The following is a 17,645-nucleotide window of genomic DNA, read 5'->3' as shown; positions in this document are numbered from 1 at the left end:
ACTCAAAATTTTTCAGATCCTACAAAACTTCAAGAGTTCCTCGATCAATGTGAACAGCCAATGTCCTCTTAAATAAGAACTTATTATCGAACAATATATTTGTGTTTATATTTATAATTATGTTTAAAATAATAAAACATAAAGATTAAATATGGAATACAAATGTAAAGTTCGATACAGAAACAGATCTTTCAAATCCAACTGAAAAGAAATAGAAGAACATAGAACTGTGATTTAAACTACAGGAATATTCTAAACAACGAAATTGATTCCATGTCAAAAGGATCCAACATGCAGTCTTGCCATGCTGATGAGAGATAAGATATGAACGAACATGAGACAAACGAAGGATTAGATCAAAGACAAAGAAATGAAATGAATATAGATTGAAAATTGACTGAAATAGCAATGGACATGAAAAACTTGAGACGCAAAATAAGACAGGAGGTTTATGAAAACTGAGAATAATTTCCTGATATTACCGGAATGTCATTTGTTTGTTAAACCCTTTTTACAAAACCAAGATACGATTTGTGGTGACGACCAAGACAGTAACAGACACTCAGAGATGTTATTACCACAGCTTGCTCTGAAAAGAAAAGAAAAGGAATGCTCTTCTGGACATAATAGTTTCCTACTCTTTGATTTGATATTCTAAAATGTAACTAATAACTATTTTGAAGGGAAAAAGTTAAAGGTAATCTCCTAAAGGTTGGACTGAGGAGAAATCTGTTCATCCTTTGTGACTGCCTTCAAACATATACCTAAGCCATAAAAATATAAGTTATAATATTTCAATTATAATTATATATCATTTTGAATTAATTCATATATAACTGAATAAGTGATATACATTGTTGTCATATGCAATAATTTCCTTAAAGAAAAGGGAAATAATATAATTTATACTTATTATTTAAAAATGAAAACATTTCTTGACACCACTTAGAACTTACTGTTAGAAAACAAGTACTTTATTATACAATACAAACCAAAACATAATAATAAAAAACTCAAAAAATAAATTATACATTGGGAATTTATAATGGAATAAAATAAATTAAAACATCTCTAAATGGAGAAATATAATTTAAAAAAAAAAAAAAAATAAAATAAAATAAAATAAAATAAATAATAATAGTAGTAAATAAAGTTATATATTTTAATAGCTTGTAGGAGTTATATACACCTAACCTCAAAATGCGTATCCAAGTGGTCATATTAAAATGGGGAGGGAAGGGAGGGAAGGGAGGGAAGGGAATGGGAAAATATAATGGAGAATGGGAAAAAAAAGAAAAAGTGTACATTCAAAAATATTTTAAATACTGGGGGAAAAAATTAAGAAAAACAATTCATATAATTTTAAGGAAAATATATCAAAAATACATAAATGGATCTTAAAATAATATCCTTAAATGTTAATGGTCTAAATCATATGATAAAAAGGAAAAAAGCTCTATTATTTTTAAAAAGGCAAAATGCGGATTTATGCTTTATACAAGAGACCCACCTCTCAAATATTGAATCTAATAAACTACAAGGAGGTTGGGTCAAACATTGTTTTTTCTCACCAGCTACAAGAAAAAAAGCAGGTGTTGCTATTCTGGTAAATAAAAAATGTACTGCTACATTCAAATTAAAGGCAACAGATATTAATGGAAGATGGATAATTGTGGAAATGAATCTGGGAAATACTACCATGACGTTGATTAATATATACGCCCCTAATTCGAACCAAAATGAATTTTTTAAAACTCTTCAACAACTGATATTGCCACTGGCTACTTCAAATCTAATAGTAGCTGGGGATTTTAATGCTGTTATGGATCCTCTATTGGACAAAAACCCAAGTAGATATATGAAATCAATGGGATTAGATAATTTAATACAAACTTGTGATTTAATAGATATTTGGCGAATACTTCATTTTAATGGACGGGAATTTTCATTCTGTTCTCATGTTCACAATTCCTTTTCAAGAATAGATTATATTTTTATATCAAAACACCTAGCACATCAAGTAACAAAAGCTGCCATTGATCCAATTATTTTATCTGATCATGGTGGGGTATGGATTGAAATTAAGATCACAGATCAAAATACAAATAGACCAATATGGAAGTTTGATAATGCATTGCTTGCTGATCCAATATTTTGTGAAAATTTTCAAATAAAAATGAAAGATTTTTTTCAAGTAAATGATAAAGATGAGATCTCTAGAGAAATATTATGGGATGCATTTAAAGCATCAATAAGAGGACAAATCATTTCTTATTCAGCTTATCTTAACAAACAAAATAAAAAACAATACTCTAATTTAGAAAAAGAAATTAAAAATTTAGAATTAAAACTAATAAAAAAATGGGAATATTCTATACAACAAAAACTGTTAAAACTCAAATGTAAATACAATGAAATATCATCAAAAATGATAAGAAAAGATTTATTTGCACAGCAGGCACTGTATTATGGAAACTCAAATAAGTCGGGAAGAATACTGGCAAATTATCTAAAAGTGAAAAAAAAGAAAACAAAAATAATTGCTATAAAAGATGAAAATGGCGAAACACTCACACAAATTGATCCAATCTTAAAACAATTTCTAAAATTCTATAAATCTCTTTATTCTTCCGAGACTTATTTAAATAAAGAAAAGGAAGGTTTAGAATTCTTAAATTTATTAGAGGGTCCAAAAGTTCCTGAACATATAAAACGAAGTATGGAAGAACCAATATCACTAAAAGAATTAGAAACAGCTTTGAAATCCCTTAGAGTTGGATCCGCTCCAGGTGGTGATGGATATACAGTTGAATTTTATAAAACATTTCAAAACTTTTTATTACCCTATTTATTAAATCTTATTCAATATCAACTTAATAAAGGTTGTACAAATGGCACTATGGCAGAATCATTAACAATAGTTTTACCAAAGCCAAATAAAGATCCCACTTTGGTATCGAACTATAGACCAATCTCTTTAATAAATGTAGATGGAAAATTATTAGCAAAAATTCTTGCGTTAAGATTGGCTAAAGCTCTCCCACATATTATAAGCATGTCTCAAACAGGATTTGTTGCTCAAAGACATTCATCTCATAACACTAGACTAGCATTCCATATGTTATACTTAACAAAGAAAATGAACGAGCCCACTTTTGCTGTATCTTTAGATGCAGAAAAGGCTTTTGATAGAATAGAATGGACATTTATGTATCAAGCAATGGAATGGTTTGGTATAGGTCCTGGATTCACACAAATGATACAAACATTATATAGCTCCCCTTCTGCTAGATTATACATTAATAATATGTTTTCAGAAAAATTCAATCTACAAAGAGGAGTTAGACAAGGTTGTCCTTTGTCTCCTTTACTGTTTGATATAGTTTTAGAACCCTTAATATTAGCAATCCAACAAATAAAGGAGATACAAGGTATACCTCATTCAGATAAAGAATATAAAATATCAGCTTATGCTGATGATTTATTATTATATTTGAGGAACCCAGAATCTACCATTCCACATTTACTTGAACTAATTGAAAAATTTGGAAAATTTTCAGGATATAAAATAAACTGGAACAAATCAGAAGTACTTCCATTAAATATACATTGTACAAAAGGTTTATTTAAATCATTCTCTTTTGTTTGGAAGGAGGATGCTATTAAATATCTTGGAATTTGGATTACAAAAAATATAGACGACACAATGAAAATTAATGAAAAAAATTTATTACAAAAAATAACAGAGATGTGTGAGCAATGGAACCCTTTACACTTATCTTGGTGGGGAAGAATACAAACTGTTAAAATGATGATATTACCTGTAGTCTGTTACCAAATGGGAATGATACCAATTTTCTTCCAAAATTCTTTTTATAAAAAATTAAATAAAATATTGACAAAGTTTATTTGGCTTGGGAAAAACCCCAGAGTTGCTTTAGTGTCATTACAAAGACCAATTGCGGAGGGAGGGGTAAATTTTCCCAACTTCTATAGGTATCATCAAGCCTATATTTTACGTCAAGGTATGTATTGGATCCTCCCAGAGCCCACTGTAAATATCCCAGAATGGTTTTGGCTAGAATGGAGACTTATGTTTCCATTACGTCTTAGTCATGTAGTTAGTATCAAAATGCCAAGGCTATACAAAGAACATAAAATATTCATGGATACATGGAAAACTTTAAGATATATAAGTAATCTAACTCCTATTCCAATTAATAAATCAACAACTCAAACAATTTGGTTAAACCCCAAGATCAAAATAGGCGGTTTCAAAATAATCTGGAAAAACTGGATGACAGCAGGTATTCGTATTCTAGACGACATAATAAAAAATGGTAAAATGCTGGAGTTTTCACAATTGCAACATAAATTTGATCTTAATAAAACACAATATTTTAGATGGTTGCAATTGAAGCAATCCATTCAAGAAGGGTTCCCTGAATGGAAAAATCTTACTAATTATCACAGCTTGGAATTCTTGTGTTTCCAGATAAATTCAATAGGACATGAAGCTGCACAGTGGTATAAATTAATATCTGGATATATAAATAAAAAACCAAAAAATGGTCTTAGAGACATTTGGAGCATTGAGATAAAGCACCAAATTAGTGCATCTCAATGGCCACGACTTTGGTCTTGGAGGTTAAAATGTACGGTGTCAGCATCTATGAGACAAACTTGGTTTTTTCTTTTACATAGAGCTTTATGGACCCCTACACGTTTACATAGAATTGATAGCTCTAAATCTAATAGATGCTGGCACTGTCATATTGAAATTGGGACATTAGACCATCTTCTATTCTTTTGTCCATTCATCTTAACATTCTGGAAATCAATTTGGCCTCAAATTAATAGGATGTTAGAAAACCCAGTAGCCTTGACATATGATACTATATTATTTGGAACAACAATGAGAACAAAAAGTCAAATAACATCAAATAATAACAAATTATTATACATTTTAACTGGAATAGCAGTACAACAAATCACATTGAATTGGAAAAATCATGACAGATTAAATTACACTTTTTGGTGGAATTCTGTTTGTCATATATATAAAATGGAACTTACCATAGCAACACAAAAAGGATATATTAAAAAATTTCAAAAGATATGGAGACCATTAACAGAATTTTGTAATGAATAATTAACTTTTCCCAAGATAAAAATTGATTAGAGGGAAATGAGATGGGATTTTATTTCTGATTTACACACTATATCAATGTTGAATGAATTTATAATAAAGTTGTTTTGAAATATTATTGATTGAATGGGAGGGAGGGAGGGAGGGGGAATACTACATTCGAAAGAAATTATATAAATCTAGATTTACTGCATAATATTATAAAATTTGTATAAAATTAATTTTCTAAAAAAATGTTAAACTTGAAGATGATAAGTATGTATATCAAGTGTATATATTTAAGTATCTAATAAGTTTATATGAAACACTTGTTGTAACAAAAGAAAATGAATAAAGATTATAAAACAGAAGTGTATAATTCCTTGTAAAAATCAAGAAATTGTGTAATAATATCTTTTGTGTTGGTATGTGTGTTACCTTGTATATCTTTAATTGCAATAATCTTAGATTTTCTTTTCTTTGCTTTAAGAAAATTTGCTAATAATTTTCCTGCTTTATTTGAATTGCCATAATATTGTACTTGTTTATTGAAAATATCTTTCCTCACAATTTGAGAAGAAATCTCATTATATTTAACTTTTACTTTTAACAACTCTTGTAATGTATTGTTTTCCCATTTTGTAATTAATTTATTTTCTAAAATTTTTATTTGTTTTTCCATATCTTCATATTGTTTTTTAAGTTGTTTTTTAATAAAAGCTGAATATGAAATTATATTTCCTCTCATTGTTGCTTTAAAAGCATCCCATAAAATTTCTATATTAATGTCATCAGAAGTATTAAATTGAAAGAATTCTTGCATTTTTGCTTTAAGATCTTCTAAGAATTTCGAGTCTGCTAATAAATCATTATTAAATCTCCATATTGAATTAAATTGATCATTATTGTAATTCTGAAGGTTAATCCACACACCAGCATGGTCTGAAATTATAATGGGATCAATTACTGCTTTTGATACATGCTGCGCTATGTTATTATTTACAAATATATAATCAATTCTTGAAAAAGATTTATGGACTTGAGAACAAAAAGAATATTCCCGATCATTAAAATGAAGGATACGCCATATATCTATTAAATTACAAGATTGTATTAAATTATCTAGTCCTAAAGATTTTATGATTTTACTTGGTTTTTTGTCTATAATTGGATCCATTACAGCATTGAAATCTCCAGCTACTACTAAGTTAGAAGTAGCCAGTGGTAGTAATATCTGTTGAATTTGATTGAAAAACTCCTTTTGATTTGAATTAGGAGCATAAAGATTAAATAAATCAAGGGTTGTACTTCCCAAATCCATTTTAATATGTACCCATCTTCCTGAAGGATCAAAATTTATTAATTTAAAGTTTGCAGTGCATTTCTTATTTATCAGGATCGCTACCCCAGCCTTTTTTCCTAAAGCAGGTGAATAGAAACATTTTGATATCCAACCCCCTGTTAACTTCCTAGATTCATTATCTGAGAGATGAGTCTCTTGTATAAAGTATATATCGGCGTTTTGCTTATGGAGAAATCCTAATAATTTGTTTCTTTTGATAGGATGATTTAAACCATTGACATTAATTGTATATATTTTAATATCCATTTAAAATTTTAGAACTATTTTGATTTAAATGTAATATAAGTTTTACGATCAGATATCCATACATTGTAACAATATAATTTCCCATTCCCATTTCCCCTCTCCTCCCATCCCACCCTCTCTCCCCCCTAATTAATAGCAGTGCACACTTGGCAACACACATATTAGATCGGTATCAAAAAACACTCCCTGAAAGTCCAAATCTGTTAAGATTCACAAATAAGTCATATATATTATAGTAGTTTTAAAGATAATTAATATTTTCCTTGACATTTCATATTTCTATAAATCCGGTTGAGATTTTATGTTAATATAGACTTTAAATTAATTTATTATTCTATTATTCAATACACTCTTATTTTAATCTAAATCTAATAAATCATATAATATAGATTATATTTTAAGTTCCCTTCTATGGTTCCTGTATATCAAATTATATGTTCCATTACTATTTTTGACCTTAATTTAAATCTTATGTAAATATATTTAATTTTATAAATTTAAAAATATCACATTGTATAATATAACAATTGATTCATATAAATCACTTGAAAATCTTTTCCATTATCATCATAAATTTAAATCCCTCCCCCACCCTCCCCTTCCACCAATAATACAATCTAAGCATATTATATTCAAAGATACTGAAAACCATTAGTATAAATATACATCCCCCTCTTTCCATTCTTATAACATACTTTATGTGCAAAAAAGGAGTGAGAATTATTTTCATAATCACCACCACAACACAAATTTCTATCTACACAAACTACCCAGTTTTTAAGCATTGTTTATCCTAATTACATTTATTTATTTCAAAACATTTATATACTGTTATCCCAGACTAATCACCCCCAAACGGTGTTCAAAATATAGTTTCTTAAAACAATTTAAAAACAAATGGTAACAAAATAAAATGACCGATACAACATACTCCCCAGCAGCCATCAAGAGCTCCAGGACCACACTGCCTAACTCACTGAACAAGGAAACACGATGACTTCACTTTTTTCCCAGCATGGAATGGCATACATAGCATAGCACGGTAATCATAGTATTATATATACAAATGTAGTGTGGCAAAACAGTATACATAACGTAGTATGACATGACAGTATGGCATACAACATGGTAGAACCTAGCACGGTGGACGTGGGCTAGAAAATATTGTGTAGAGGATTTAGCATGCGAATTTGCAGCATGGTAGACATGGCATGGCTACCATGAACTAAAGGTGCTTTATTTAGGAATGAACATTTACACCTGCTACTGACATGGTATACATGCTAACTTGGGCTAGTATTCTATATGGGAATTTGGTCTTGGAGGATGCAATGTACAATGTCTGCATCCATGAGGCAAACATGGCTTTTCCTGTTGCATAGAGCATTCTGGATCCCAGTTCGTTTACAAAAATTAGATTGCTCTAAGTCTAATAGATGATGCGGTATACAAACCTTAGGATTAGATTAGATTAGATGTTGGCATTGTCATCTCGAAGCAGGGACTTTAGATCATTTATTGTTCTATTGTCCATTTATTTTGGCTTTTTGGAATTCGATTTGGGGCCAAATAAATTGTTTGTTAGAGAATCATGTGGCATTGTCATATGACACAGTTTTATTTGGCATGTCTATGAGAGCTAAGAGCCAAATATCTTCCAACAAGAACAAACTTTTATTGATTCTGACTGGAGTTGCCATTCAACAAATAACGTATAATTGGAAAAGACTGAATTATAGTTTTTGGTGGAATTCAGTGTGTCACATGTATAAAAAGGAACGAGCGTTAACTGTTCAAAAAGGTTATTTTAATAAGTTTAAGGATGTGTGGGGGCCATTGATAAATTACTGTAAAGAATAGTTATCGTTTTCCCCTGATTTTAAATAAAGAAAAGATTTGGGAGGGGGGGTTGACTTTTTAATATTCGACATGAAGAGTACGAATGATTTTATTATATTGTATGTATCAACTGATATTAGTATGGTGGGTGGGAAGGGGATAAATTTTATTTTGGGAACATGTGTGGTATTTCAAGTGATGTATTAAGTTAATCTGTTATTATTTTCTGTACACTTGATGTAAATATAAAATGAATAAAGAATATTAAAAAAAAAAAAAAAAAGAATTCACTTCATAAAATTGTCCCCATGGTCTTTATCGGCTGTCATACCATATCTTTCAACAAGGATTCATTGCGGTTTACAATAAGATTCCTACGCTGTAGATGAATGTATTAACGTGAGAATTACAAAACAGGAGAAGAGAATTACAAAGAGAAGAGATGTGTCTTTAACAGTTTTCTGAAGAAGTTTCAAGTTTATCAAGTTTATTAACTTTTTAATATACCGACCATCACCAAGTATCTGGCCGGTTCACAATAGAAAGTTGGCATAAACATATTGGTAGATTATTCCAAATCTTGGGACCAAATGCCAATTGTGTCACTTTCTGACTTGCTGTTAAGACTTACTTGCGCAGCCAGTGATCCTCGGGGGCAAAGCGGCGACGGCAGTCTCTCTCATACAGGACCATTAGCCAGCCATGAACGGAATGGAAAAGCTCCAGCGTCTCTCCTTTGGCGTTTTCTATGAAAAAGAGGCGGCAGGAGAAGTCAGGCAGAGCTAGCTACTCCCTTTCTTGGCAGTTAGCTTGCTGATCAGACACATGGGTTGCAGTGATACCATGATCAAGGGCTCCTTACCTAGGATACCATCCCAAACCATTTTGAATACAAAGGAATTGAGAAATGATGAGATGGTTACAAGCTCTTCAAGTTTAAATGAAATCTGTTCTTCATAAACTTCAATATCATCCAGAATCCTAAAAGAAGTTAAGAATTCAACGTTGGTCTTTATGCATCTCTTCAAAACAGTCAGTCAGTCATTTTAATCACCTGAGCTCTTATTTGAAAATTAGGATTGATTATTAAAAAAACTAAATCTTATAACCTGTCTGCCTATATAGAAGACTGTTTTCAAAGCCATTCACGTGAGTACATAGGCCTCAAAATTGGTCTCTCTAAATCCAGCTAAAACGATGAGCAGCTCTTCATAGATATATGGAGGAGTGGCCTAGTGGTTAGAACAGTTACCTCAGCACCCTGAGGTTTAATCCCAGCAATGATCCTTGTGACCTTGGGCAAGTCACTTAACCCTCCATGCCCCAAGTACAATAGTTATATTATGAGACGACAGGAAAAATACGTAGAGTACTTGATTAATAATAATAATAACAGCTTATATACCGCAATACCGTGAAGTACTATGCGGTTTACAAAGATTAAGCATTAGATTGTGAACTGCTCAGATGGCTGTGTCGCCGAGTAGTGTATCAAGTAAGAAATAAACCTGAAATAAATAAATTAAGGGGAGACATTTGAGGATGTGTTTAAAGGTGAAGATGCATAGATAAAAAAAATTTCTATTTATATGTGTTTTCTATCAAAAGCTATCCACAGGGAAACTACTCTTTGTCTTCCCTTCAGAAATTAGGTACCAGTTCCATGGGAGTACCAAGTACCCTTGGACTTTGTACCTAGGTAAGCTGTTTAAAAATTATTCCCGATCAGGATAAACCTCTGCTGCCATTCACTCTATCCCTCATGTTCATGGGTATCAGCTTATGGCAACTTCTTAGGAATTATGATTTCGGTGAAGTTATCAAGGTGTGGTAAAAAGCGTGATTTTACCACATCTTGACTTACCACAGGTTGCTGGATTCAGCACAGTTACTTACCGTAACAGGTGTTATCCAGGGACAGCAGGCAGATATTCTTAACTGATGGGTGACAGCACCGATGGAGCCCCGGTACGGACAAATTTAGAGTGATTGCACTCTAAGAACTTAGAAAGTTCAAGCATGCCGCACCGCGCATGTGCGAGTGCCTTCCTGCCCGACGGAGGCGCGCGGTCCCCAGTTAAGATAAGCCAGCTAAGAAGCCAACCCGGGGAGGTGGGAGGGACGTAAGAATATCTGTCTGCTGTCCCTGGATAACACCTGTTACGGTAAGTAACTGTGCTTTATCCCAGGACAAGCAGGCAGCATATTCTTAACTGATGGGTGATCTCCAAGCTAACAAAAAGAGGGATGGAGGGAAGGTTGGCCATTAGGAAAATAAATTTTGTAAAACAGATTGGCCGAAACGCCCATCCCGTCTGGAGAATGCATCCAGACAATAATGAGATGTGAAAGTATGAATTGAGGACCAAGTAGCAGCCTTGCAGATTTCCTCAATAGGCGTGGATCTGACGAAAGCTACAGACGCTGCCATAGCTCTAACCTTATAGGCCGTGACAGAACCTTCCAGGGGCAGTCCGGTCTGAGCATAACAGAACGAGATGCAAGCAGCAAACCAATTGGATATCGTACGTTTAGAAACAGGGTGACCCAACTTATTGGGATCAAAAGATAGAAAAAGTTGGGGAGATGATCTGTGAGGCTTAGTGCGCTCTAAATAGTAAGCCAAAGCACGCTTACAGTCCAAAGTATGCAAAGCCTGTTCCCCAGGGTGGAAATGAGGTTTCGGGAAGAAGACAGGTAAGACAATGGACTGGTTGAGGTGAAAGTCAGAGACAACCTTAGGAAGAAACTTTGGATGTGTACGTAGAACCACCTTGTCATGGTGAAAAACAGTGAAAGGTGGATCATCCACTAGTGCATGCAACTCACTGACCCTCCTGGCAGAGGTGAGGGCAATAAGGAAGATGTTGAAACGCTTTGAGAGCATAAAACATTGCCCTGAGTTCCAGAAAATTGATGTGATGAGCTCGTTCCTGGACCGTCCACAGACCTTGTGTGCGAAGATGGTCCATGTGTGCCCCCCAGGCAAACGGGGAAGCATCCGTGGTAATGATCATGGAGTGAGGAGGCAGATGAAAGAGAAGATCTCTGGAAAGATTGGAGGAGTTCGAGACTGTCGGAGAGACGATGTTACAGATATGTGATGTGAAGGCGGATCTGTTGCCTGGGACCATTGAGTGGCCAAGGTCCACTGAGGAGTACGAAGGTGGAGACGGGCGAGAGGAGTGACGTGCACCGTCGAGGCCATGTGGCCTAACAGAACCATCATCTGGCGGGCTGAAATGGAGTTTTGAAGGAGCACCTGATGACAGAGGTGGAGCAGTGTCTGTAGACGGTCGGAGGGAAGAAAAGCCCTCATAAGGGTGGTGTCGAGGACCGCTCCAATGAATTGCAGTCGCTGAGAAGGAAGGAGATGCAACTTCGGGTAATTGATCTCGAATCCAAGGATTTGAAGGAAGGAGATGGTGTGGTTGGTGGCTTGAACCACCTGCTGAGATGAAGGAGCCTTGATTAGCCAGTCATCCAGGTAAGGGAAGACTTGGAGACTGTGAGACCTGAGAAAGGCAGCCACCACTATCAGACACTTGGTGAATACCCTTGATGATGAAGCAAGGCCAAAGGGTAGCACTCGGTATTGATAATGACGGTGATAGATCTGAAATCTGAGATACCGTCTGGAGTTCTGATGGATGGGTATGTGAGTGTATGCCTCTTTGAGGTCGAGGGAGCATAGCCAGTCGCCCTGAGTGAGAAGAGGATAAAGCGTGGCCAGAGAGAGCATTTTGAACTTTTCCCTGACTAAACATTTGTTGAGGGCCCTGAGATCCAGGATAGGTCTGAGATCCCCCATCTTTCTGGGAACCAGAAAATAACGGGAGTAAAATCCCTGCCCCCTCTGATCTAGAGGAACTTCCTCTATGGCGTTCAGAAGAAGAAGGGATTGGACCTCCTGAAGAAGGAGGGAGGACTGAGAGGAGTTGGAAGCAGACTCTTTTGGAGGATTGTCTGGTGGAAGAGTCTGAAAGTTGAGAGAATACCCGTGACGAATGATGTTCAGTACCCATTGATCTGAGGTGATGAGTTCCCAAAGGGTAAGAAAGATGTGCAGGCGACCTCCGATAGGCTGTGGTAGAGGGGAAGATGGAGGGAGACTGGCTATGTCCCTGAGAAGCAAGTCAAAAGGGCTGAGTTGATTTGGGTGGAGCAGCTGGTTTTACAGGTTGCTGCTGTGGTGGACGAGCCTGTTGATGGTGCTGCTGGCGCTGCCTCCTAGGTTGATTCTGAGGAGGATGGAGAGGCCGAGCAGAATAACAACATTGGTAAGACGTGTGTTGACGAAAAGGGCGAGCTGGTGGAGGCTTTTTCTTGTTCTTGAGTAAGGTATCCCATCGGGTCTCGTGGGCAGACAGCTTTTGGGTGGTGGTGTCCAAGGATTCCCCAAACAGCTCATCACCCAAGCAAGGAGCATTTGCCAGGCGGTCCTGGTGATTCACATCAAGCTCCGAGACCCGAAGTCAAGCTAGGCGGCGCATGGCAACCGCCATGGCAGTAGCCCTGGATGTTAGCTCAAAGGTATCGTAGATGGAACGTACCATGAACTTCCTCAGCTTGAGCAGACTGGAAATATATTGCTGGAATAAAGGGACTTACGCTGAGGGAGGTATTTCTGGAGAGAAGACAGCTGTTGGATCAAATGCTTCAGATAGAAAGAAAAGTGAAAAGCATAATTACCTGAACGGTTAGCCAGCATAGCATTCTGGTATAACCGTTTTCCCAATTTATCCATGGTCTTCCCTTTTCTGCCATAAGGGTTGGAGGAATAGACACTAGAGCCCGCCGACTTTTTGAGAGTGGACTCCATGAGTAAAGACTCATGGGGGAGTTGTGGTTTGTCGAAACCTGAGATAGGTATCACCTTATATAGAGTGTCCAATTTTCTTGGAGCTTCTGGGATTGTCAAAGGGGTCTCCAAGTTCTTATAAAAAGTTTCTTGCAGGATGTCGTGCAGAGGTAACTTGAGAAACTCTTTTGGAGGCTGATCAAAATCCAGGGCTTCAAGGAAAGCCTGGGATTTTTTGGAATCAGATTCCAAAGGGATAGAGAGAGAGTCAGACATCTCCTTCAAGAATTTTGTGAAGGAGGATTGTTCAGGCTTAGAAGTATCTTCCTCATCTGAAGAAACCACCTCCTCGGTACCCATAGGCTCTTCAGAATCGTCCCACAAGTCAGGGTCACGAACCTGTGAACCCCGACCTCGAGAAATCGGGGTCAAGGGTGCAGTATGGTGGGACTTGCGCACCGATTTACCGGAGCGTAAAGAGGCGGCACCGGGAGAAGTGATACGGTGCCGAGCAGTATCGGGAGACGGTGCCGATTTGGAGACCGTCTGCACCGCATAGTGCGAGGTTCTGGGTTCCGCTGACAAAATGGGCATGGAAGCGGAAACAGGAGGTATCGGTGCCGAAAGTGTCGACACCGACAACAAAGGCTGCTCAACCAACGGTGCCGTATGCTCAGACCGGGGCTGGAAGGTTCGGTGCCAGCAGAGCAGGGAGAAGATGTTGCAACTGTTCTTGAAGCTGGACCTGTAGGATAGCCGCAATGCGGTCATCTAAAGAAGGCACCGGTACCGCTTTCTTTTTCTTCGGTACCTGTGGTGCCGCTCGACGCTCGGGAGATGAGGAGGCCGATGATGTGGCACTCACCTCAATGGAAGCGGAGCGCTTACGGGGGCACCTCGAGGCCGGCAGGACTGGACTCACTGCAGAATCGGCAGGAGGATGCTCCAGGGAAGAGGGAGGCTTCTTAGCCGGCTTACCTGGGGGATGCGACACCGGAGGAAGCTCCGGAGGTGTCGAAAGAGTCGGTGCCGATTTAGAAGGGGCAGCTGACGTCGGAGTGGATGTCGATGGTTCCATCCCGGCACCGAAGAGAAGTCGTTGTTGGATGTGGCGGTTCTTCAAGGTGCGCTTTTTAAGAGAAGCGCAACGGGTGCAAGAGGAGGCGTTGTGATCCGGACCCAGGCACTGAAGGCACCAGTTGTGGGGGTCGGTCAAAGAGATGGGCCGCGCACACCGCTGACACTTCTTGAAACCTGGCTGCGGGGGCATGAAGGTGAACACGGCCTCCGCTAAATCGAAGGCGGAGGCTTCGATTGTGCCAACAGGCCCCGCTGGGGCGAGGCGAAGAAAAGATCCAAAAATAAAGAAAAATTGTTTGTTTGTTTTTTTAATAGTAAACTAAAAGAAAACGAGGAAGAAAAACTTCCAGACAGAAAAAACGCGCAAGCGGGAAGGCAAAAAGGATTTTCAACGGCCGTTGAAAAAAACGCGTCATCTTAGCTCCGCGGAAACTAAGAAACTGGGGACCGCGCGCCTCCGTCGGGCGGGAAGGCACTCGCGCGTGCGTGGTGCGGCCTGCTGGAACTTTCTAAGTTCTTAGAGTGCAATCACTCTAAAATTGTCCATACCGGGGCTCCATTGGTGCCGTCACCCATCAGTTAAGAATATGCTGCCTGCTTGTCCTGGGATAACTAAGATAATGAGATGAACATTGCTCGATAGCCATCTCACAAGCAGGATTCGTCCACTGGCCTGGGAGCATTAGGCCACCAAGCCACAGCCCTAAGCTTTTGGGCCATATCAAAGGGGCAGCACCTAAGTCCTAGTCTTCTGTATGCCCCACCCCCCTCAAGAGGCCCCCATATGTAACTCATCCTGAAGGGCATCCTCCAGGTCTAGCAAGACCTCCGCAATCCTCAAAACCAACCCCTCACTTATAACTACATTTCTGCGGTGGTCTAAGGGGTGGGCAGGCAAAATCCCAGCTGCTCGTGCCCTACCGATTCCAGGATACAAAATGGCATTAGTAACCCCTAGCAGTAGTCTTGTGGTACTACTGCTAGGGAGTCATCTTTCCAGAAAAGGGCTTCTTATCGCTAGAGATTGCTGGTGTCAGATTTGGATCTTGATGCCAGTAGGGCAGGAACGACTAGTGATTACTCTTGCCTGTCCCCTAGACCTCCAAGCAAATTGTAAAGGTACAGGTGAGGATGGTGAATGTACATGTTTTGCATCTCATCACTATGTAATCTGTAGTGAATCAAATATCGCAACAAAAGAGGCAAACGAGATGTCTAAACAACCAAAACAGTTACATTTATTGTATTCAAGTCTACAAGTACGAATGCATCCAAATAAAATCCAAATATAATTGCTCGATTGGAAACATGAGCTTTTGACATTTTGTTTTACCAAATTTACACCCAGATTGACAAATTGGAAATCAAGTTCTGCTCATTTTTATATCCTTTTAGTTACTTGCTAGTCCCCGGAGGAAGACATAGCTGAAACTGGGATCCTAGTCGGGACTTCAACAGAAAAGACTGGTTTTCCAATTGAGAAATTATAATTGGATACATTCTTACTTATGAACTCGAATACAATAAATGTAACTGTTTTGGTTGTTTAGACATCTCGCTTGCCTCTTTTTTGCATAATTTTACTTTCTCTCGAGGCAAGTTTCTGTCTTCTTTCCTTCTTTTGTGAATTAAATACCATGTTAGGGCAGCAAAAGCTGTATTTGGGCCCGCAGTTTAAAGGTCAAATAACACAACTGAAAGCCCTAGTGCAGCTTGATCAATTCCCCCCCCCCCTGGTTAAAACACAAATTTAGGGGTCCTTTTACTAAGGCGTGCTAGCCGATTTAGTGCATGCTAAATGCTAACGCGTCCATAGACTATAATGGACGTGTTAGCATTTAGCGCACACTAATATTTAGCATGCGCTAAATCGGCTAACGCGCCTTAGTAAAAAGACCCCTTAGTTCCACTGAGTAGAGAATAAAGTTGTTGGGTTTTGTTTTTTTTAAATTCTTTATTCATTTTTAAACTTTCATCAAGTGTACAAAAATTCAAGTTTCAAGTTTAATAAAATTTTTGATTAATCGCTTAATCATATTTCTAAGCGATGAACATTTTAAAAAATTACAGTATTTAGGGGACAATACAATACTTAACAATATTTTACATCCGAGCGGACTAAAAGACATACTTAACAAACCATGAACACAAGGAAAAAGGAGAATGAAATACAAATTCCTTAAAGAAAAGTAAGACAATCAGGGTAAAAAACGAAAGGCAGGGAAAACAAAAGTCATAATATTAAACAATAGAAATAAAAATTTAACCAGCGGACTGTTAAGTAATTATCAAAAGCATCCTTAAAAAGAAAAGTTTTTAAATTACTCTTAAATTTCTCCAGATTACGTTCTTCCCTTAAATAAATAGGAAGAGAATTCCAAATTTGAGGTGCAGTAACAGAAAAAATAAATTGCCATCTTGTATTAATGAGACGGGATCGTCAATAGATTTTGTTCATTGGATCTCAGTGTTCTATTTGGAATATAAGGGATTAATAATTTATAAATGAATGCTGGAGTTTTATAAAATAGGGATTTAAAAGTAAGTTTGCATAATTTATATGTTATCCGGTGAGATATAGGAAGCCAATGCGCTTTCCTGAGAAGAGGAGTTACATGATCGAATTTCCTAGTTTTAGTTATAAGTTTAATGAAAGCATTTTGAATAATTTGTAATAATTCATAATAAACACAATTAACTTAACCACTTGAACATCTTATCATTATAACCTATAAATACAAATGTAACCCCCCCACCCTCCCTCAAAGCCCATAAATCATTATAAGATCATATACTTGAAACCCTCCCCCCCCACCCAATACTAAGTGGTGTATAATTAATAGAAAAATGGCATTTTAATAATGACAAAAAAGATGTTAATGGCTCCCATATTTTAATAAAATTTTTATAATTTCCCTTCTGTACCGCTAATGATCTTTCCATTCTATATATGTGACATAATGAATTCCACCAAAAATTAAAATTAAGCCTCCTATAATCTTTCCAATTATTAGTAATATGTATTTGGTCTTAGAGAATGAGATGTACAATGTCAGCGTCTATGAGATAAACTTGTTTTTTTTTTTTGTTACATAGAGCTTTTTGGACCCCAGTTAGATTACAAAAATTAAATAGTTCCTTGTCTAATAGATGCTGGCATTGTAATCTGGATGTAGAGACTTTGGACC

The 17,645-nt window shown here is 36.8% G+C and overlaps 1 protein-coding gene across 4 annotated transcripts in view; it reads right to left on the bottom strand.

The window, feature by feature from the left end:
- Positions 1–17,645, bottom strand: part of UBE3B (ubiquitin protein ligase E3B) — a 122,174-nt gene that overhangs the window by 44,204 nt on the left and 60,325 nt on the right. For all 4 annotated transcript variants that reach the window (XM_033955671.1, XM_033955674.1, XM_033955672.1 and 1 more), the window contains 2 exons: positions 9,439–9,557; positions 9,208–9,322 (listed from right to left, as the gene is read on the bottom strand). In XM_033955671.1, coding sequence (XP_033811562.1) covers positions 9,208–9,322; positions 9,439–9,557 — 234 coding nt within the window. The remainder of the gene's footprint in view (positions 1–9,207; positions 9,323–9,438; positions 9,558–17,645) is intronic.

This window comes from Geotrypetes seraphini, chromosome 8 (assembly GCF_902459505.1).
Source record: "Geotrypetes seraphini chromosome 8, aGeoSer1.1, whole genome shotgun sequence".
In the NCBI taxonomy this organism is placed as follows: domain Eukaryota; kingdom Metazoa; phylum Chordata; class Amphibia; order Gymnophiona; family Dermophiidae; genus Geotrypetes; species Geotrypetes seraphini.
The sequence above is the reverse complement of the archived record's forward strand: the minus strand, read 5'-3'. Positions and strand labels throughout refer to the sequence as shown.